This window comes from Erinaceus europaeus, chromosome 16 (genome assembly GCF_950295315.1).
Source record: "Erinaceus europaeus chromosome 16, mEriEur2.1, whole genome shotgun sequence".
Taxonomy (NCBI): Eukaryota; Metazoa; Chordata; class Mammalia; order Eulipotyphla; family Erinaceidae; genus Erinaceus; species Erinaceus europaeus.
In genome coordinates, this window is record NC_080177.1 from 38,504,931 (window position 1) to 38,529,116 (window position 24,186).

The 24,186-nt window shown below is 43.7% G+C and overlaps 1 protein-coding gene across 2 annotated transcripts in view; it reads right to left on the minus strand.

The window, feature by feature from the left end:
* PELI2 (pellino E3 ubiquitin protein ligase family member 2) overlaps nt 1–23,270 on the minus strand; it is a 204,352-nt gene extending 181,082 nt beyond the window's left edge. Inside the window, exon 1 of one of the 2 annotated variants that reach the window (XM_007533119.2) lies at nt 22,540–23,270. In XM_007533119.2, the coding sequence (XP_007533181.2) occupies nt 22,540–22,616 (77 nt within the window). In that variant the 5' untranslated portion in view covers nt 22,617–23,270. The remainder of the gene's footprint in view (nt 1–22,539) is intronic. The other variant, XM_060174925.1, reaches the window with a different exon arrangement.
* Nucleotides 23,271–24,186: the final 916 nt, after the last annotated feature.

The window sequence follows — 24,186 nt, forward strand, 5'->3', positions numbered from 1 at the left end:
AAGGCAGAGTAGGAAGGTACCTTGGGCTTGATTGAGCGATACCAGTGTAGAATTTAGTGTCCTAAGCTAACATGATGCCAGACTTCCCTGGGCAGACGACCCCACCAATGTGTCCTGGAGGCCACTTCCCAGAGACCCACCACACTAGGGAATGAAAAAGAGGCTGGGAGTATGGATCAAGCTGCCAATACCCATGTTCAGTGGGGAAGCAATTACAGATGCCAGACCTTCCACCTTCTGCACCCCATAATGACCCTGGGTCCATACTCCCAGAGGGATAAAGAATAGGGAAGCTATCAAGGAAGGGATGGGATACAGAGTTCTGGTGATGGGAATTGTGTGGAGTTGTACCCCTCTTAAACCTATGGTTTTGTCAGTGTTTCCTTTTTATAAATAAAAATTAAATAAATAAATACAACAACAACAACAAAGAATTTATAGTGTCCTAAAACTGTCCTTTTTCCTAAGTACCTAAGAGACTTATTTTCAGAAGCTATGCCCTTAGCACATATACTAATCTTCCAGAAATCATTCACAGTTGAATGTTTTATTTCTGGGGTACCATTTCTTCATCCACTCAATAAACATCCTTGATCACAAAAGCATCAAATCCCAAAGATATGTGCACTCCTATAAGTCATTACAGCACTGTTTACCATAGTCAGGATATGAAATCAATCCAACTGTGGTATACAGATACAGTGGAATACTGTTCAACTATGAGAAAAGATAAGTTTTTTGCCCTTTACAACAATATGAACAGAGCTGGAGGGGATTATACTAAATGAAGTAACCCAGAAGTAAAAGGGCAAATACTAGGTGCTCTTAGATATGGGATACAGAGAAACAAAGCAAGGGAACAGACAATGTAAAAGGGAAACAAGCTCTCAGGCTGCAGAACTGCAGGTCAGCAAAAGCGGGAAAGGAACAGCGATATAGCTGAAGGGGTTCAATAGACTTTGGTGAAGAGTTACTGGCACTTTAGTGGTTGACTGTAGCATGGTAGCATACATCAGGAAGAAGTATAAAATTATACCCCGAGGGTCAGCAAAATAGCATATTTGAAGAGTGTGCTGCTTTGCCATGTGTCTGACCCAAGTTGAAGCCCTGCCTCCACCACACTGGAGGAAGCTTCAGCGCTGCAGTTTCTCTCACTCTCTGTCTCTGCCTCTTCATCTCTGTCTCTATCTGAAAGAGTCATGCTGGAGCAGTGAGGCTCTATTGATAAGTAAATAAATAAATAATATAAAGAAGAAATTGTAGGGGGCAGGCAATGGTGCACATGGTTAAGGGCACATACCACCATGTGCAAGGACACAGGGGTTTGAACGCCCACTAACCACCTGCAGGCAGGGCATTTCATGATTGGTGAAGCAGTTCTGCAGGCATCTATCTTTCTCCCTATCTCCCTCTCCACTCTCAATCTCTGTTCTATCAAATAAAATAGAATGGGCAGGAAGTAAAAATGGCCACTGGGAGAGTAGGCACAAAGCCCTAGTAATAACCCTGGTGACAATAAAAATAAAAAGATGAAATTATGCCCCTAAAGCTACAACTCTATAACTCCTTATCTATAACTCTCTAACTTATCTACAACTCTATAACTCCTTATCCCAGCAGAAATTTAAAAGTTGAAAAATAAAATGGACAGCTAGCTAGCAGTTCAAAAAGGAACACATTATTCTGTATAAAATGAAATATAGGAAGTTGGGCAGTAGCACAGCGGGTTAAGCACAGGTGGCACAAAGCGCAAGGACCGCCGTAAGGATCCCAGTTTGAGCCCCTGGCTCTCCCCACCTGCAGGGGAGTTGCTTCACAGGCAGTGAAGCAGGTCTGCAAGTGTCTACCTTTCTCTCCCCCTCTCTGTCTTCCCCTCCTCTCTCCATTTCTCTCTGTGCTATCCAACAACAACAACGATATCAATAGCTACAACAATAAAACAAGGGTAACAAAAGAAAAAAATAAATATTTAAAAAATTTTTTAAAGTATATGAAATCACTTTTGCACATGGGTAATGATGAAGTGTGATATGCAAGCAATAAAAATTAGCAAAAAAAATAAGGGAGGCAGAAAAAATAAAATAACATTAGCACCATGGATAATTTCTTCTTCTGAAGTTTTCATTAATATCTTTTCTATATCATCTTTTCAGCAGACAGCATTTTAACATTAATACCACACTACCTGAACGCAAATGATATACCTTTTAATTTTACAAATTTACCAGACGAAGAAAGCTAATGATCAGTGTTAATGATTAGTACTAACATCTAAATATTTTAAGGCACTGTGACACATTAATTTAAAACTGGTTTAACCCTAGGAAAAACCGAAGTGAAATAACTTCATAAACAAAGTCAAAGAGAATATAATTTATGGTAATTAATATGGCCAGTATTCAAGTGGATTAAAAAAAAAAAAAAGACCAATTAGATCAGAGAAAGATTCACTTTAACTGAGCTTAAAGGGCCACGGGAAGCCTGCCTCCTGAAGCCTGTCTCCTAAGGGAATGGAACTCTACTGTGCAGATTTTATCTGAATGAAGGCAACAGGAAAAATCGGGGCAGGCATCCGCTGACCCTTTCCTTGGGCCAGAAGGAGAGGAACACAAAGGGAAGAATCAGCAGTCAAAACCGCCAGGCAGTGAGGGACAGCTCCCGTAGGGCTGTTGCCACACCATTGTCCATCCTTCCCAGTCCATTCATTGAGTGGGGAAATCACCAGAACTTCTATGAATAGAACCACAGCTGCAGAGCCTAATGCCAAACATAAAGCTACATCACTCAGATCGTCATCAAATGCCATTATTGGTGATGATGTAGGATCTGAGAAGTGGCATGTGCATTTTTGCTTTATAACCTAAGAGCTGAGTTCAAGTTCCCCCACCCCAACTTCCAGATCATCTCTAATAGTGCAGGCTCATGAGACACTCAGTGAGTGAGTGGCTGGCTCCTTTGTTTCCTCACTACTCAAAGACAGGCTGACACCTGAGCCTCTGAGGACTGCTGAAACTCAGCACCTGGTATATGGCTGGGACATCAGCCCCCTTATGAGACAAGGATACTGTACAAAGGACTCCTGAGTTCCTACTGCCTCCTAAAGTCAGTAAAATGACTGCAGCTTAGGGGCTGTAGGGGACAGTCCTCTACTCAGACTTCTTCACTACCTACAATGAGAGGGGCACCGGCACTCAGCTGCTCCCCAAGAGCAAGACTGCCAGCTGGCTACCACAACTAAATTGCACTCAGCACACTAGGAGAGTCATCTTACTTATTAAACAGCATGGAGTCTGTGCTCTTAATTATCCAGGGTAAGGTTTCCAATTGATAAACCCAAAGCATAACTTTTGACAGAGGTGAGGTGGACAAGGATGGGGTGGAAGCAGGAAGGAAAGCATTCACAGGATTAAGATGCCTTGTAGACTAGCTAAATTGTGCAGTTCCTGGAATTAAGTACTGTTAATGAGGAGATGGAGACAAGCTGTGAAGGTCTTTTCCCTCAATCAATACTAACAGGAAGATCAAGAGACAGGAAAGGAAACAATGATATCAGTATAAAGGGAAAGGTGAAAGAAAAAATTTTGAAGCCCCCTTTTCCAGGCTATAAAGAGTAATGTAAATGTTAGCCTAAAATAATACCAATGGCAAAAAGGAAGGAAGGAAGGAAGGAAGGAAGGAAGGAAGGAAAGAAGGAAGGAAGGAAGGAAAAGATTTCCAGAATCCAAGCCACAACTAATCAGATTAGAGACTGTCTCAAGGGGCTGGGGAGACAATATAATAGTTATGCAAATGACTTTCATGCCTGAGGCTCAAGAGGTCCCAGACTCAATCCCCAGCACCACCATAAACCAGAGCTGACTAGAGCTGATTTGTACAAAACGGAGGCCCCCCTCAACTCTTCATCTACACTACTCCAGCCTTTAGGTTCATGATAGTCAACAACTTGTTTGGCTTTATGTTAACTCTCTTTTCAGCCACCAGGTTCCAGATGCTAGCATGATGCCAACCAGACTTCCCTGGACAGACAACCCCACCAATGTGTACTGGAGCTCCACTTCCCCAGAGCCCAACCCTACTAGGGAAAGAGGCAGGCTGGGAGTATGGATCGACCTGTCAATGCCTATGTTCAGCAGGGAAGCAATTACAGATGTCAGACCTTCCACCTTCTGCATCCCACAATGACCTTGGGTCCATACTCCCAGAGGGTTAAAGAATAGGAAAGCTATCAAGGGAGGGGATGGGATACAGAGATCTGGTGGTGGGAATTGTGTGGAGTTGTACCTCTCTTATCCTATGGTATTGCCAGTGTTTCCTTTTTATAAATAAAATAAAACAAAACAAAACAAAATAAAATAAACAAGAGTTGAGTAGTACTCTGGTCTCGGGGTGTGTGTGTGTGTGTGTGTGTGTGTGTGTGTGTGTGTGTGTGTGTTCTCTCTGTATCTTTCATTATAAATAAATAAACAAATAAATTATTTAAAAAGAGAGAACATATCAAGGAAGAATTGCTCAGGAGACTGGTGAATAGGGAGTGGAGTGGGGGACTAGAAACTAGATTCAAAACTAGCTATGTGAAAATTGAATGGTTTTGGATTTTCAGGCCACGTCCTTCATCTAGCATTAATTCAGGTTTACAAGAGACAGATATAAGGAGGATTCATGTTTTTATTTCTTGAAGACTACAAATTTGATTTTTTGATAGCACACTATATGAATAGGCAAATGACAAGTGTGAGCAACCCTAAGAAAGGTTTTAAATGGTAACTATTTTTTTTTAATGATCTTATTGGCAACCTCAGTGAATAAGTGAAGTTTTGTAGCACAATGTTTAATGAGAATCTCTGATATAAAAATATTTGGATAAAGAAGTTGCAAAAAAAATTTAGATAAATAAATAAAACCTGGGCGCCTACACTGTATAGGTAAGATTTAAGAACAGGTGGATTGGTGTCTGCAAGAACAGGATTCAAATCACCTCCAGCAGATGACAGCTCTGTGATCCTGGGTTAGTGTATCAACCTCCATGGTTCAGGTTCCTGGAATGTAAGGTAAAAAAGAGTGATCACTCCGTGATCAGGACTTAGAGGCCAGGCAGGAGCAGCACAGTCCCACAGACTGACTGTGGGACTGTGTGTAGCACATGGTAAACATAAGTGATACTGGGGGCTGGGTTCCACCACATGGGAGCACCACACATGGTGAAACTTCATGAATGGTGCTGCGGTGCTCTCCTTATCTCACCTCTGTCTTTCACCCTCTATCAAAAGACAGAGACCACTTGGAATGGTAAAATCCTGTAAGAGAGAAACCCCAGCCAAAGCCCTGGGTGGGGGGGATGAGTAAGCAACAGGCAATATCTATACTAGATATTGAGACATTAGCAGAACCCTGAGGAAGCCCTCTGTACCCCCACCTCCAAAAAAAGAGGAAGAACGGGGCCTTTTTTTTTAATGTTTTTATTTATTTATTCCCTTTTCTTGCCCTTGTTGTTTTATTGTTGTAGTTATTGGTATCATCGTTGTTGGACAGGACAGAGAGAAATGGAGAGAGGAAAGGAAGACAGAGAGGGGGAGAGACAGATAGAGACCTGCAAACCTGCTTCACTGCCTGTGAAGTGACTCCCCTGCAGGTGGGGTGCCGGGGGCTCGAACCAGGATCCTTAGCAGGTCCTTGCGCTTTGCGCCACTTGCGCTTAACCTGCTGCGCTACTGCCCGACTCCCGAACAGGGCCTTTAAGCAGCAACAGCTGGAGGGAAAATTCTTACTCTTGCAAGGAGGGAAAAAAAAAAAAAAGAAGAAGAAAGAAAGAAAGAAAGAAAGAAAGAAAGAAAGAAAGAAAGAAAGAAAGAAAGAAAGAAAGAAAGAAAGAAAGAAAGAAAGCTAGTCTTAATACGGAACAACCTCCACTCACATTCACAAAGGTTGAGGGTCTAGAAGACAGAGAAGACATGCTGAGACGGGTACAGGGCAAGCAGAGGGGACAGTGATCAGAGAGACTTCTCTAGTCTATACATCACTAGGAAAGTATATCTGCCCTGCAAAATCCTCCAGCAACAGAATAAACACAACCACAAAAAGCTGCCCCATGGGCAGTGGTGCTACTATGTCCACAGTGTTAAATAAGTACAGCTCTGGGCTGCAATAACCCTCCAAAGAATAGTAGCCAGTAATCCTCCTGTAGTGATTCACTGGATGTGTCACTCACACTGGGGGCAGGGGAAGGAGAGTCACAGGGTGCCCCACTTCTGCCCAGTGGACAATGCTTATGGGGTACCATCAGTTCAGGAGTTCTCTGAGGGACAGCTGAGTCCATTGCACGAAGGAAAAGAGTTCTTGGCTGCCTGACTGCTCTGTCTGCTGGGTGGGGTTCAGGCCACAGAGATTCATCAGTTCCCTGTACAGATTTCCAAAGAAAAAGACTGACTATAGTTTTATCCCACCACTGCCCTCCCAGAGAGAGGGAGATATTATGAGCCATGGGCCCAGGGCCTGAGAAGAGAGGCAAAGGAGAAAGAAATGGATGGAAAAAAAGAGAAAAACTCAGATTCATGGAGAGATCTCAAACAAGCTCCATCCTGAGCCTGGCTTCTCAACCCAGAAAGCTGAATAGGGTATCTGCTACTGCTGGTGTGGAACTTCTGAAGATTTTTATCAAGACTCTTCAACCTCAAAGGCCTATAAACCTTCACAGAACTTTACCTTCAAGTCTCACCCATCACAATGGCCCTCCAGGCCCTCAACTTCCAAGTCTTTCAGGTCCCACATATGTAGATGTGCCTTCGGGGCCACTGCTCTCTTAGCTCCTTATCTCACTTCTCCAGCTTAAGTACAACTATTCCCTTCATGCAAAAAGCAAGCTGTGTCCCCTATAATAATGGCCCACAAAACTCTATTTCTTGGTAACACCCTCCTAGGCCGCATTTGTTTAAAGCCCTTCTTTCCTGCCAAAATAAAAGCTCCATGAATTCAGGGATGAGTGTTATTGCCCACAAAATCTATAACACTGTTGACTAGCTAACACTCCAGCTTCAAAACTGCCCCCCACACACACACCGCCCAGCACTTTGGCCTCTAGCTGAAGCCCTCTAGGTTCCCAAAATATTTCAGCTTTATACTACTGCCCTGAAAAAAAAACAAATTAGAGCACCCCTCCTACCCCCCCAAAAAAAAACACACCAAACAGTGCACCAGATTTGCCATACGTGCTTGAGCCCAGCCCCCAGCACATTGGAGAAACCTTCAGTGCTATTCTTTCTTTCTCCCTTCCCTCATCAATGGAAGAAGAAAAAAGAAAAACCCCACCTAGGTCACCCTTCAGAACTCTGTCTAAAGGTCACCTCCTCCAGGAAAACATTTCCAATCACCCAGAAATACCCCTGCTTCTAAAAAGAAGCAAGAATCAATGCAATATTTACTTTCCAATTAGATTCTGTCACTGACTGGGAGTAACCTGACCTGGAACCTCACTTCTGAAATAATAAAACTTAATTCCTGGGGTTGATCAGGTGAAGCGCTTAAAAGCATCTGGCAGAATACACCTGCAATAACAGTTTCCTTCATCTGCACCTCCTCGAATCCTAAACTATTGTTTTGTTGCTCAGTTACCACTCTGGACCTGTGATGGTATGCCCCAGAGAACATTTCCTTATGTAGGTTCCTAAATGTGAAGTTATCATCATCACCAAAACAGCCATAATAATAGCAACATCTCATAGGCTTTACTGGTCCATGCATAGCGTTTGTATTTAGATGATGCCTAATTTCTAGTAGATACAGTGGATCCCATTTTTAATTACATACATCCACCAAAAAAAAAAAAACACATGCAGTAGTATAAATAATTATTATCCCAAAAGTCTTAATGCAGTTTTAAGGTGTTGTAACTACAGAATTATGAAAGCTACAAGCTTACATAACACACCATTTGGAAGGGTACTTCCATGTCTTTTACTCTTAGTTTACAAATTTTGAATGCATAAGCTTTAATTTGGCATGTTTCGGTCTCTCTGATTAAAAGTGACACACAGGCCCAGGAGGGGACTCAGCAATGGAACACATGGTTTCCATGTGTGAAGCCCTGGGTTCAATCCCTGACACTGCATGGGAGCACCATGGACAGCACCAAACATGAAAATTGTTGAAGTTCCTTTTATAGTGGAGCTGTGCTTTGGTCTCCCTCTCTCAGAAGTAAAAATCAGGCTGAGGAGTAACTCAACAGTATTATAAATGTGTAAGGTCCTAGGTTCATTCCCCAGCACCATATTTAAATAATAATAATAATGATAAACAAAGTTTGGGGAGATTTAGAAAGTTACTTACATTCACTTTGACTACTATAGAAACACATTTTCTCTTTTTATGGCAATATGCTCAATTTGCAGGCTGTAAGTGGCTGGTTCTACACCTGTAGCTGTTTCTTTTCAACCCAACTACTGTGCAGATGGCTGATGGCTAGGCTGCTCTCATGTTTTTTTCTTTCTGCAGCAAATATACTGACCCAGCCTAGATGACACAATCTCTTGCTTTTCTGTTTTTTTTTTTCTTTCTTCTTTTTTTTTTTTTTTTGCCTCTAGGGTTATCGGTGGGGTTCAGTGCCTGCACTATGAACTCACTGCTCCTGGAGGCTATTTTTCCCTTTTGTTGCCCTTGTTTATCATTGCTGTTATGATTATTGTTGTCATTGTTGGATAGGACAGAGAGAAATCAAGAGAGGAGAGGAAGGGAAGACAGAGAGGGGGAGAGAAAGATAGACATGTGCAGACCTGCTTCACCATTTGTAAAGTGACCACCCTGCAGGTGGAGAGCCGGAGACTCGAACTGGGATCCTTGCCCCAGTCCTTGTGCCATGTGCACTTAACCCGCTGTGCTAGCACCAGGCCCCTTTCTGTGTTTCTTATGCACACTTCAGTAGTCTCCATCGTGTGAATGGGACCTGTAAAGTATTTTAGGACATGCATTTCACTTCCTTCTTCCTGCTGATGATCAGACAGGTACAACCTATATGAATGAGCTTTTCATCCTGTCATTTCACCACAAATGCAGTGCTGAAATATTCTTTCAGCCCATTCATCACCCAGACCTGTAGGATGCTAGTATATATAGTTTACTGTCCCTTACTCAGATCTGTTCTGTTAGTACAGTTATTTCACTTCAGGTGGTCAGTCAAAGTCTGAAAGTTTGTGCCATGCATTAGTTATCCTGTATGGTTCAGCTCTGCAGAAACATGGTTCTCAGCTAAGCTGGGCATTTTTTCAATTGTCAGGCTCTCAATCAATGTCAAAAGATAATATTAACCATGATGATTATCAAATGCAAAAAAGGCTCAGATAACTTGCATGTGCTAAAGTTATTCCATAAATGTTTATGTTAACTAAAATGTCCAGACCACACAGTATCTAATGTTTGGAATCACTCATCTTAAAAGTTGAAATTGTGCTTGTCAAAATTATTATTTGGAGCTGGTGAAAAAGTTCATTTGGATAGTGTGCTGTTTTGCTATGTGCACAACCCAGGTTTGAACTTGGCCCCCACCACACTGGGGATGCTGTGGGCTCTTTGGTGCTGTGAGCTTTCTTTCTTTCTTTCTCTCTCTCTCTCTCCCTCTCTCTTTCTCTCTCTCCTTCTCTGTCAGTACCTAAGATATAAATAATTATAGTAGTAGTAATACTAATCTGAAAGAAACAAGAGGACTGGAGTCAGAGAGAAAGCTTGCCATATAGGTCATGTGCCTTGCCATGAACACCACCCAGAGCCAAATCCCAGCACCACATGGGAGGTATTTTTCATTCTCTAACTGAATGAAAAGGCAGCCCAGAGCAGAGCTCATGTTCAAGGTCCTCACTCCACAAATAAACCAACTGACTACTGAGTTACATGCAAATGGTGTGTGAGGTTTTCAGCTGCTGTACAGCAAACCACCCACAAAACAGAATAGCTTAAAACAGTAACTGGCACTCTTTTTTATTTGGGCAGTGCTTGGTGCAGACATCTCAACTCTGCTCCACATAGTGTGGACTGGGGCAGCCTGATGGTTTCACTTTCCAGTTGGTAGGCCTTCCCGAGTGGGTGGTTGGAATGGCTGGGGGTTGAGGACTGGCTACTATATAATCTCTATAATCTCTCGCCTTCCTGAATCTGACTCTCCAGCAGGGTAGTCATACCTCCTTAGATGGCAACTATCTTTGGGGATGATTTTACAGAATGAATTTCTATTGAAGTCCAAACTGATAGCACCTCAGAATATAACTGCCTTCGGAGACAGGATTTTTTGTTTCTTTTAAGATTTCATGTTATTTATCATGCCTGAGACACCAAAGTTCTCAGGTTCAATCCCCAGTACCACCATGAGCAAAAGCTGAGCAGTACTCTGGTTAAAAAAAAAAAGTCTGTTAAGAACCTGAAGAACTTGGGATCAGGCAGTGGCACATCTGGTTAAGTGCACACATTACAATGCAAAGGACCCAGGTTCAAGCCTCTGTTCCCCACCTGCAGGGAGAAAGCTTCGCAAGTGGTGAAATAAGGCTGCAGCTCGCTCGCTCTCTCGCTCACTCACTCACTCACTCGCTCTCTATCTCCCCTACCCTCTCAGTTTCTCTCTATCTCTATCTAAAAAAATAAATAAATAAATAATTTTTTTAAAGAACTTGAAAAACTTGAATGCTTTTCTGAACTATCTGAGGAATGGATACTTATTTATCTTTGTGAAAAACAGATAATGGAGTTGGGGTGAATGATGCTGGTGTCTATTGCCATACTCCAACAACACTCACCTGAGGCATTCAATATACATAAGAAATAAAACAAATCATCCATCACTAATCTAACAAGATAGAATACTCCCAGATGTGTCAGACTTGGGAGGGGGCACTGGCATAACAGGGGTAGAATGAAAAAAATAGAGAAATGGTGGAAGTGTCAAATACAAGAAAAGTGGGGCCAAGGAGCTATTAATTAATTAACAATAATAAAGTTACTACTATATACACACACAAGAAAGAGTTTCTGTTATTTATCTGAGAAGGGAATAGGAAGGAGAGGAAGAGAGGAAAAGAGAAGGGACTGCTCCTTTCAAGCTTATAGTGGTTCTGGGGATTGAGCCTGGGCCCTCAGGCATGCAAGTGAGGTATCTAACAGGTTGAGTTATGCCTGGCCCTGAAAACAGGCTCTTTCAAGATGTATTAAGGATAAATTAAGTCATATGTGTGAGTCCTAATTCAACATGAAATCCTTATAACATGACCCCTTACAAAAGGAAATAACCATCAGGAATGGACACACAGAGAAAAGGGCCATCTAAGGACACATCAAGCTGAGCAGAGAGGCCTCAAGAGAGACCCTACATTATCCTGGACTTCATGCTTTCAGAACATCAATGAAATTAATTCCTGTTTATCTACACCACATAGTCTGTGGTATTTTCTTATGCCCAGCCCTAGCAAATGAATGCAGAGACATCCAAAAGTCACAAAGCATTGCTCTCATCATATGGGCTGGTCAAAGCAAATGACTAAACTCATCCAGATTCAAGGGTGGGGACGCATCTCCTACTGACAGACCCAGCACACACATACCACTGCTGGCAGTATCTGAAGAACCTGAGATGAAGTCAATGCTATGAGCTGTTACCTGACCATCAATGATAGATTGCATGAACAGCTTAGAACGATGGGTAACACCCACCTCATTACACTCAGTCCTCTCACTGGAAAGTTTACAGGATAAAACAGTAAAATACTTAGAAAGTAGAAATAGGCCAAATATGTAAGATACTATAGTGAGAAACACAAGCCATAAATGCAGTCTTCTATACTGTAGAAATATACTATAAATATTCTATACTGTAGTTTTCTCCTGTAAATCTTACATGTGGCTAGAGAGCAAAGACAGAGAAGCCATCTCGATTGTGACTGCTACCCAAGATCATGGAATAACAAAAGCACCCAAACTACAATGGAATCTCAAGTGTTACAGCAATGATCTAATCTGCATAATTTCCTGGGATCTGGCATGAAGCACAGACAGACTTCTATCTATGGTCCCTGTGCAAAAAAAAAAAAAGTCTTTCCTCAGGGTAATCAGTCAGTTAATCATCTGCTCCAGAAAACCTACCTGCTTGTTCATCACTAGTTTTGATTATAATGTGAGTGTTCTATAGCTGGGTAGCAGGAAGCAGGAAGCAGAAAGCCAGGTATAGAGGGAAATGGAGGAGGGGCCTCACAGGCTCCTCAGAGGCGCTTGGTAATAGTACACAGCCGTTTTATAAAAACAGCCTAGGAGCCAAACGCGCAACTGCCTGCTTTGGTTGGATTCTGTTAAGCCAGTGCTAATTAGAGTGGAAGTATAAAGCCTGAAATAATGATTCTTATCCTAAAAACAGATTCTGCGTGAGCAGAAAAAAAGCAGGGAACAAACAGAGCTAAGTGTTTGTGAGTGAGGAGCATTATGCGGATGGCTGGAAATAAAACCCCAACGGAGAATGACTTGCAATAGTCTTAAACCTGCTGCTGGAAATACCCCTGATGCATATTTATTAGGTTTGTCATCCAAGAGACTTGTACTCCATAGTATTTTCAACCATCATTAACAGCCACTAATGACCACAGCCTTTCAGTGCCACCGTGGTTGTGGTGCACTGCAACGTAGCTCCCAGCAGCTGGTGGAATGAAAGCAGATGGCCAGCTTCTCTGCAAGACACAACTTTTCTGCAGGTGACAAAATGACTGCTAGGTGAGTGACTTCAAGAAAAACAAACAAAAGTGGAAACTGGAATATCCGATGTCAGTAAAATAAGTGTTTGGTATTGCAAGGAGCCTTTAACTTCGGCCCTTGAGGTTGGCAGGAATGATGGCAAAATCACAGCTGTGCTGGCTACAGTGCTGAAATCGAGAAACATCCTTCGAGCCCCAGATACCTCAGAGTGAACGGAAATCCCTTCTTCCTTCAGGGCCATCTGCTAAGTACTTACTGTGTACCTAAAAAGGAATGCCCTACACTCCAAAGCAAAGAAAAACCTGGCAGTCAACATCCTTACCCTCAAGGGACACACTTGAGGGGAGCCCAGAGAATATGGGTAATCACTACTGGAATGCAGTTACCACCCAGAGCACAGAGGACTCAAGCATATTTATGTCTAAAGCTATTCAATTTGTGTCCTTCTCTGTGTTTACACTTCGAGTTCCCCTTCCATAAAGTGTTCATCTACTTTGTCTCCTTCACTATTAAAACACTCAGAATCCTTTGGCTGTTTGCAGTGGCACCCACTCAGGGCGGCTTAGACAGAAAAGAATAAACAAAAATTGAGTGAGGGCTCTTAGGTGGGCACAAGATAATTTTCTCTGAAGAGCTTTTCCTAATTATTCTGTCTAGAAGCCCCTCCTGCCCCAGCCCACAACTTAGCCCTAGCACTTCACCCATCCAGTGGCCCACCTGGGTTCACACAACCTTTCTCTTCCCCCAACCCTGCTTGACTTTCTGCATAGCATTGTCTGGAAGTAGATGCCAGCTAGCCAGCTAGCCTGTACTACTGCCTGTTTCTCCTACTAAATGTCACTGCAGGCAGGTGAGACAGTTCACCTGGGAAGACACCTGCTTGGCCACCTGCACACCCAGGCTCTAGCTCCTGCACCAAGGGGAATGTTGAGTGCTATGGTATCACTCCCTGGTTCATCTCTGTCTTGATCTGAAAGTCAGCCCTCAGAGCCCCGTGTAAATAAAAATAAATAAAAGTAAGGTCAGGCACTGACGCACTTGATTTGGCTTATACACATATTACCATACATGAAGACCTGGATTACAGACCCTGCTCCCCATCTATAATGGGGGTAAGCTTCTCAAGCAGTGTAGCAGGTCTGCAGGTATCTCTCTCTTTCCTTAATCTCCCCTCCCATCTCAATTTCTATCTGTCCTATCAAATTTTTTTTTTAATTTTTTTAAAGGAAAACTAGCCTCTAGGAGCGGCAGATTCTTCTTGCAGGCACTATGCCCCAGTGATAGTCCTAGTGGCAATGAAAATACTTGTTTAATATATTAACTGATAAAAATTTAACGTAGCCGATGACTGCACTCAGGCAGGGCCACTGTCTGTCCTGTATGTTTGTTCCTGAATGTTACACAGTGCCTATCTGCAGAAGTATTTTTGAGTCACTCAGTAAACTGCTAACTACACCAAACTAAGGAAAGATGGTGTGACTGTAACTCAAGAATAGGCACCAGCAACTGAGAGTATACTCCCTTCACTTCTTGGCTATCTCAGGGCTCCAAATTTAGCTTCTCCCACTTTTCTACAATCCTTGATCCAGGGATGAAGACCCTGTTGCAGTCTTCCACGTTCATGCCCTTAAGAGAAAGTCAAACCCTCCAGCAATGTGCAAACCCTTCAAGACGCCACCCCTATCTCTCGCATGATTGTATCTATGCACTCATTTCTAGGTAAGCAGGGTTTGCTCTGTTCCTCTATAGAGCACAAACTCACTTTAGGTCTCAGAATAGTGTTTCCTCTTCTTGGAGTCACTCCCCTCTTCCCTTGCTTACCCACTCCTGGAAAAGGGCGAGCTAGCCCTGCCAACAGGGCTCCTCCTACATCAGTCTGTACTCTGTAAATTCCTCTCTATCTGCCCAAGTGAACTTGTCTCTGCAGGCAGGGGCCTCCCTATCTACTCAACACTGCAGCCCTTAGTGTCATGCAAGCCTCTGACAAGTAGCAAGTGAGCATGAAGGTGTTGGGGGGAGGGTTTAAAAAGCTGCATATTGGCAATGGCTCTTTACTATGGGACTAAGTAAGTTGTATATTGGTAGGGCTGTGGGACTGTGACCAGAATAAGACAGCAGCTCACCAGGGCAAGCTATGTGTCTGCTTTGTGGAGCTGTATTCCAAGCCTGGAAGAGTAGACACCCAATAAATACTTGTTGAATGAATAAACTTCTGGCTTTATTTGATGTACCTCCACCCCTTACTCTCTCACTTGAGGAAATATATCAGAATGCAAGTGGATGAAAACTAGTATTATTTAAGGGACATCTCTGGGTTATTTGGAAGATCCACACTCTATGACTTGTCATAAATTACTGGCTTTGTACCTCAAAAGTGATCATCATATGAGATGGCTTAAACGGTGGTTGAGAATAGCTAGTTGAAACAAAACTGTGAAAGATGAAGCATTTTCTACTCTTATTTTTCAGGAAGAAGATAATTTCCCTAAAAACTAAAAACTGAAGGGCCAGAGAGATAGCACAATGGTTATGCAGAAGACTTTTGTGTCTGAGACTCTGAGCTTCCAGATTCAATCCTCTGCACTACCATAAACCAGAGCTAAACAATTCTCTGTATTGTGTGTGTGTGTTTAGCTTCCTCTCATAATAAATAAAACACCTTAATAAAAAAATATCAACCGAAGCATTCTTACCCTTATTTATAAGACAAATTTTGATATACCCCTGGAAAAACCATTAAATAAGACAGCTTAAAGTTCTATGCAGCTTTTTCCCTCCCAAACCAATGAAATCCACCAAGTTACTGTTGTATCCACTCAAAAGCCAATCTAAAAACTCCCTGCATACTTATTCCAGGAGGTCACGCTGTGGATTCTTGCAGAGCAGATACAAACCCACTGTCCCTATACTGGTAGCCTTCAAATAACTATATTTGGGGGTCTTAGGTATCTCCTGTATAAATATTTTACCTTTTGGATAAAATGTCTAGTAAAGTTGCTGGGATCTAAATCAAGTGGGTTTAGTTTCATTTACATAGAGTCTCTCAAATACTGACCATGTGATGAAATACAACCAAAAATTGAAAGTCTTAATGAAGTTTTTAGTCTTAGTATGACAGAGGAACAAACACTGAAAGCCAGAAAAGAAACCACACAGACAGCCACATGTCCCAAACAAGGCTAAAGTTAGTAAAGGAAAATATAGCAACCCAAAGCCAGTGACATCATAACCCTTAACAGCATACAGAATTAGACACTCAAATCCACACAAGCAGATCTGAGATATTCAGATCACCCTACATGCTGAGTGACAGTAAAGGTTTTGTTTTATTAAAGAAAAAAAAAGTCCAAAAACCTTTCAGTCTACAAAGGATAGGAGTACTTGATGTCTGTGTGCGCAATTTAGAGGAGGAAGAGACAGGAAAGGAAAAGCATTAGGTGTACTTTAAGGTTTCTTCCACCACCAAGAAGCCATAGCAGGTAGTCTAGGCAAAGGCCACAGTTAAAACAAAAACAACATATAGAAACTGGTGGCTGGTTGTGGGGGCAGATAGCATAATGGTTCTCATACCTGAAGCTCCAAAGTTACAGCCAATCCCCTACACTACCATAAACCAGAGCTGAGCAGTGCTCTGGTTATAGAAAGAAGGAAAAAAGAAAGGAAGAGAGGAAGAGAGGAAGAAAGGAAGAAAGAAAGAAAAGAAAAGAAAAGAAAAGAAAAGAAAAGAAAAGAAAAGAAAAAGAGAGAAAGGAAGAGAAAGGAAAGGAGAGGAGGGGGAAGAAGGGGAGGGGAGGGGAGGGACAGACAAGGAAGGAAGGGAGGGAGGGAGGGAGGGAGGGAGGGAGGGAGGGGAGAAAGGAAATAGAAAAAAGAAAAAGGAAAGAAATTGGCGGCTTGTCCAGAGAGGGCTCATCAGGTAAGGGGGATACGTACCTTGTCGTACATCCAGCACAAGCTCAAGTTCCAGCACTACATGGGATATACCAAAGAAGCAGTGGTGTTTCACCTTCTCCATCTCTCTTTCTGTGTGAATAAGAAAGTGCCCTGGGGGGGGGGGGGGCATATGTGCAAGGACCCAGGTTCATCTATATCAAGGATGCTTCGCAAGCAGTGAAGTAGGTCTGCAGGTGTCTTTTTCTATCCCTCTCTTATCTCTTGTCTTCTCTAAATTCCTTTCTGTCCTTTCAAATAAAATGGGGGGAAAAATGGCCACCAGGAGCAGTGGATTCGTAGTACTGACACAGAGCCCCAGTGATAACCCTGAAGGCAAAAATAAGCACATACATACAAATATATTTTAAAAAGTGCCCTTGGAATCCACAGTCCACATATACACAAAAACAGAAAAAGGTAACTAATTTTTTTTAAATTAGGAAGATAAACTCTTACACCAACAATTTTGTTTTTAGACCACCCAAAGGTATGGGAAGGGGGTAGAAAGGAAGCCAGCTCCCTGGCTTTTAGCCATTTTAAACCAAACCTAGATGAGCTCCAACTGAAACACTTCATTTCACTTTCCACTTTTCAGTCCAATCTGTAGAGGCTCCTAATTCATGTGTTTCCTGCCAGGGATTCTTTTGATAATCTGAGAAAGCCTAGTAAGTCCTTCTGGGGGTGGGGGTGGGAGGTGCTTTTAAATGTATAAAAAATAAAATAAAATTGCAAAGGATTACAAATAAAATCATCTTCTACTTAGCTATCAAGATAGGTTTAGATTATGATATAATGATATATGTGCTCCTGTTTTCACACATTAAGTAACAAATCTAGCAGCAGGTCTATTTGTCATCCATATTTAGGAATGAATAGAATGCTCTATTTCTATATGAAAATGAAGATTTATTTTTCCCCCAAGCTCAAGCTCAAGTCCTACCCTGTGAACCTAAGGTTAAAAATCTCTGGTTGAGGGGCCAGGCGGTGGCACATCCAGTTGAGCACACAAGTCAGCATGTGTAAGGACCCGACTTCAAGCCCCCAGCCCCAACCTGCAGGAAGGGAGGTTTTATGATTGGTGAAGCAGCGCTGCAGGTGTCTCCCTCCCTTTTGATCTGCCTCTCCTCTCTCAATTTCTATCCTATTAAATCAAATAAATAAATATTTTTAAAATCTTAAAAAAAAAACTGAGAAAATCAATAAAAAATACATTTAGTGAAGCATCAAGCGAAAATTAAGCCTCACAAAACACATTATCCACTCGACTATGAGGTGAGAGGAACTAAGAGAAGTAAGCAATATTTTTTCTAAAAAACTCTGATGGACCATTAATCAGCAAGAAAGCTGCATGCTGCAAATTGAATCCAGAAAGGGACTCGGTTTCCCTTAAACAAGTTGCAAAGAAATGAAGCTTTGAGGAACTAACAGTACCGCTGGACTCTCTGCCTACAGTGGAGAAAGAGGAACACAGAGGGCAGTGAACCAGTTCAGCACTGAACTTGAATAAATCTCCTTCCTTCCTAGAGCCACAGCTTTGACATCAAAAATGATTAAAAAACTGAACATGCATCAAAGCCTCTAAGACCCTCTCTAACCCTACAAATTTTATCATCAGATTATCTTCCTTATGGTGGCTATGTCAGTCTAATTGGAAAGCCTTGCTGCCTTTCTCAAGTTTCACCAAACTTGAATGTCCCATGAGTCAAGTCTATGTATACCACTACAATTTTTATCAAGAAGTCTCTTTTGCTTTGCTTTGAAGTTCACATAAAGCAATCACAGTTTTCATTTTCCTGTCTTTTTTTTTTTTTTTTTTTTTGGCTACAAAACACAGATCCCATTCTAATTCTAGCAACCAACACCTTAAGAATATGCAAAAATCACATGGGAAGTAGGCAGGTGGATTTACAAGCATGAGATCCTGAGTTCCATTCCTCTCAGTGCTATAGATGCCAAAGTGATTGGTTTCTTTCTCTCTCAACTGATCTTTTATGAAATAAAATAAATACTTAAGATATATATATGTGTGTGTGTGTGTGTGTTCAACATATGCAGACTATTGAAACTATTGGGTTGTCAAAAAAAGTCATGACACACTTTTACATAAAAAAAAAGAATATAGCAGGACTTGTTCAACAACCCAATAACTATACCCTTGAACTTATTACAGAATATAGAGGGAAGGCCCTTAAAGACTATTTAATGCAATCATACTACATTATTGTTAAAGGCACAGAGATATGGTGAGGGAGTTAGTCAAAAATCACAAAGCAATCAGCAAAAAAAAACAAAAATTTAATCCATATCTCCTGACTACACATTCAGGCTCTCTCCCCACCAAACCCTCAAACCTCAACACATTTTCCCAACTTTAACATTTCTACTAGGTTAAAAACTAACAGCAATGGGGGCCAGGTGGTGCAACATTGGGTATAAGCGCACATAGTATGAATCGCAGGAACCCATGCAAGGATCCCACTTTGACTCCTCACCTCCAGAGAGGTCGCCTCACAGGCAGTGAAACAGGTCTGCAGGTGTCTATCTTTCACTGCCCCTCTATCTTCCCCTCCCCCTCAATTTCTCTCTGTCCTATCCAATGGGGGAGGGGGGAATGGTCCCAAGGAGCAGTGGATTCGGAATGCCAGCACCGAGCCCGGAGCAATAACCCTGGAGGCAAAAATAAAACTTAAAATAAAATAATAGAGGGAGTCGGGTGGTAGCGTAGCAGGTTAAGCACACATGGTGCAAGGCGCAAGGGCCCCCGAGCCCCGGGCTCCCCACCTGCAGGGGAGTCACTTCACAGGCGGTGAAGCAGGTCTGCAGGTGTCTTTCTCTCCCCCTCTTTGCCTTCCCCTCCTCTCTCCATTTCTCTGTCCTATCCAACAACAACGACATCAATAATAACTACAACAATAAAACAACAAGGACAACAAAAGGGAATAAATCAATAAATATAAAAATTTTAAAAATAATAATAATAAAATAAAATAGCAAGAATAGACACAATGGTTGTACTAATCACTTCTCTTATCTTTAATTACATAATAGGTACAACAAAGAGGTGTGACTATGAAGCATTCACGAGTCAGAATCATGAAATAATTAAACTTCACTAATCTGCCAAGAAAATGATGACCCTACTAGAATCCTAACTACTTGGCAGTCCCCTTAATATTGTGTAACACATGGAAAGATGCAGAAGTAGCTGTGTGTGGATGCGGAAAAAGACATATGTATATGTAGTTACACACACAGAGTTCCTCAATCTGCTCTCCAGGATTTCTCAGGGACATTTTACTATGAAATTTTAGGGGTTGGGGGGGTGGACAATAACACAGCAGGGTTGTTTAGCATTGTATTTTATAAGCAAAGGCTTCTATCAGTATCAATACTGGGTTATTTCAGATCACAAGATTAAATCTTTCAAATAAAAAAACGCATTTGAAATCTTCTACCAATAATAATGTCCTGGATGACAGATGTGCAAAGTTGATTTCTATTTGATCATTTTTGTTATTTTAATGTTTTAACTGTTGCAAGTTCTAAAGGAAGGATAGGAATAAGGGTGTATTTAAGCTCTACTTACCTTCTCACTATTTCTCTATACTCTTTAATGTGTTCACTATTGCTGAAATGCTTAAAAACCTATTCCAAATAAAAAAAGACACATACACTCCAGGGTGCTAAAAAAATTAATAAACCAGAATAGCATCTTCTCAGAAATATGACCTAAAGTCGAATTTCACTTTCCTCAAAGGCCCTCCCTGACCTCCAGGCTAAAGAAATACATACCTACCTACAGCCAACACTGCCCAAGCAGAGCAACATTGGCTCCAAACTGGGCAGCACTTGAAAGTGTCATTCATTATGCATTTGTTTACATGATTCTTTTTATACCTTCCACTCCACACTAAAATGTTCACTGCTGGAGCTTCAATGCCTAAATGGTGCCCGGTACATAATAAGTGCACAAACAGCTGCTAAGTATCTAGTCCAATATATTCACATTGATGCCAACTATATTATGAGGAATTACTCCTGGAACTGCATTAGTAAAGCAAAGAACACTGATGACTGACCAAGTGTTTACACAGACTAGTACTTTACAATCAGCCTAGGAGACCAGGACAATCCAGAGTACAAATCCTTTTCATGCTTTTGGAATACGCTGCACTTCGAGCTATGAACAGGAGACCTCTCCAGGTCCTCTCACACAAGCCGATTTACTCAAACATCTTAGCTGCAATTTCCTCAAAAGGAAATTGTGAAATAAGTTCTGGCATCCTTCATCTTCCATGTCAGGTTCACAATGTTAAACATACTTTGAAGCCAGTCATACAAACAAAACCAAACTCCACAAAATTAAGTTGCACTGGGATTACATAAGACAGACCAAATTCGGGCCTTTTTTCCTGTCCTTCCATGTCTCCTCCTCAGAGAACCTTGACATTTGTCCTTTAAGTGTAACTACCTTTAAGGTGAAGGAGAGGCATGTCTGCATATAGCTTTGAAATACGTAGTAAGATTCCCAATAGTCTTCCATTAATACTGCAGCAACAAAGTAGAGGACCAGACAACTTTGTGTAGTTGTGTCTGCAAGCTTCTCTTTAAAATTCTTCCTTTAAACTTATTTGTATGCTGGTGCTCACTTCAAGGTACAGTATTCATTTACCGAAACTTTTTTTTCAGAGTTTCCTAAGCTTTTTCCATACCCGTGACTCCTCCTAAATGGACTAAGCCTACCTTTCAACGACTGTAACGTTCTCCATACAGGTCTTTCAAAATGAGGACAAAAGCACGGGTTCTAAGGAGTGACAAGTCCAAAGAGAAGAGGGGGTAAATACTCTTTTCTTCTCTGGCACTAAACCCAACTAGTAACTTCTCCAGAGTTTTCTGCACCTCCTCCTCCTCCTCCTCCTCCCCATTCCGCTCCCCTTTCACTGCCCACTTTATCCTGCTTTAAAGCCAGCAAAGCCTCTCTCCCGGTTTATTAAGGGTAAACAATAGAAATGTCACAGGGAAACTCAGGAAATAGATGAAGTCTCTAATTGCCGCCGTTTAACGATTGTAGATAATTAGTATCTTCAAATTTTCGTTTTCACAGGCGGAGAGGGAGCCAAGGCAGGCGAGCTGGCGAGCTCCCCAAGGCCGGGAGGACATCTGCGCGGCCGCATCCCGGGGACACAGAGCCGTGGGCCCGCCCGGGTCACAGACAGTTCACGGCCCCGGGCTGCGGCTGCCCGCGGCGGTCACCGTAACAATGTGCAAAGCGCAGCCCTCGGAAGTCCCCGCTGCAGATCCCGCTGCCCCGGGCGGCCAAGCCAGCACGCAGCTCTGAGTCCCGGAACCTCAGGGCTTGCAGCCTGCGGGCGTTAAGAGCCCCCCTCCACTCCAGGGGCCGGGCCCCGCACGACTCTCAGCTTCCCCAAGTTGGGGAGGGGTGGGGAAGTGAGAGAGTCTGTTATGGCACCGCCAAGCGCCAGCCAGCGACGCTGAAACCTCACCCCCCGCCCCCCACTTCAACCCGCCCTCCCCATCCCCGAGCGCCTGGAAGTCCGGCCCCTGCCCCCCGCCGCTGCGAAGGGACTCCGTCCCCGAGCCCTGCGACCAGCGCGGAGCTGGACCACCCCCGGCCCCGCCACCGGCCCGGGACCGCCCCGCTTCGCCACTTCCTCCGCCGCGTCCTCGGGGCGGATCGCACCCCGCGCGCGGATGGGGGACTCCCCGCTCTCGCGTCTGCCGTCGCGGGCCCCCAGCCGCTCTTGCTGCCCGAGCGCCCCCGAGTCACCCCGCTCGCCCCGCCGGGGACGTGGGCGCACAGCGCCCGCCCACCCACCTAGCCCGGAGCGCTGGCCGCCCGCCTCCAAGTCCCCCGGGGTCTGGGCTCCCCGGACTCACCCCAACACCACCAGCTCCCCGTATTTCACCGGCTCCTTATTGGGGGAGCTGGGCTCCTCCTGGCCCGAGGAAAACATGGAGCCCCGCTCGGCCGCCGCCGCGGGCGCCGCCTCCGCCGCGATCCCCGCCGAGTCCGCGCCGCCGCTACAATCCCATCCCGAGAACGGGGTGAGCGCGCCGGGGAAAGGCACCGCGGCGAAGGGGGCGCGGGGCGGCCAGTCCCGTGGCTGCTCCGTCGTGGCTGTGCGCTGCCCCACCGGGCTCCCCGGAGCTCTGGCGCTGCGACCGCCCCGAGCCGGACTCGGCAACAAATGGGACCGGGCAGCAGGGAAACCAGCCCGCGCGGAGTAGCAACGTCGTCGCCGCCGCAGCCGGAGCCCCGCGGGAGGGCGGGCGCGAGCCAGCAGGGACGGGGCGGGGGCAGCGGCGGAGGAGGGGCGGGGGCGGAACAGCCCAACCACCCGGCCGGCGCCCGCATGGGCAGGTGGGGCCTCCCCGCCCTCCGCGCAGAGCCCGGTGGCCCCTGCTGTCCCGCGGCCCCTTCCCGGCGCGTGGAGCCGCCCGCACCCACTCTCTGCCGCACTCGGGCAGCGGCAGATCGGCTCCCGTGTTATGTAAACATAGAGTAAAAGGGGAAGGAAGTTCTTAAAGGGGCAGCTCTGGGTTTGTCTTTTTCTTTTTCTTTTTCTTCTTCTATTCCTTCTCCCAAACTTAGGCAGCACGGGGTCTCGGGCCTTTGCCGCCCAGTCCTCCAGTCGCTGCAGACTTCGCTGCGAGCAGAAGATGCCAAAAGCAAAACGGTCAAGTTTCCCAAGTGCAACCTCGCTTCGCGGGGGTTGGATAGATGCTAACAAAAAAATTTTTTAAAAAAACTTCCAAGAGCCGCTTTGCCCAGGCATCTATCTATCTGTGGAAGTGCACCTGGGTGCCTCCTCTTCCAAAACCAAGTCCTTCAAGATGTCGAGGCTTTGCTAATAAGTGTGGACTAGAGGCAGCTTTTGAAGGCACTTGGGACACTCAACCACTGTACAGGTTATAGCTGCCCTATTTGTCGTCAGCAGAATTCCACATGGTTTAAAAAAATTCTTTTTTAAATCCAAATCGTTAACTTTTTCCCCATGCCTTCTAGCAATCACCTAAAGAATGCAAGAGGAAATTAAATGGATAAACTTTTCTTGTAACTGAAGTTCCTTTGTGTTCATAATTTTGTCAATGAACTATGCTTGTTTGTTGGGTTTTCCTAAAATTACTCCTACAGCTTTAGAATCCTTCACAGCATAATAGATTGCTGTTTTTCATCAAGCAGCGTTTGTTTTACCATTTATTAGGTACTCATAACATGCAGCAAATTCTACATGTTATTGCTAGACACTGCGTCTCGAGACTGTTAAATATTTAAAGAAATAAATACTTCAGAAGCTACCTTATGTATAAAGAGTGACTAACTGTGACCCTAAGGAAAATGCTGGGGGGGGGGGATAATTGCATCTATCTCCCTGTTCAACACCCTTTGTAACATTCTCTGAGGTTATTACTTACAGTGACAGTGATGCTTAAAGAGAATTTACTTGTGTTATTAACTGATGTTTTTAATTGGGGCTTTGGAATTAAGTTTTTCCAGCACTAAATTCACACAATTAATAAGTC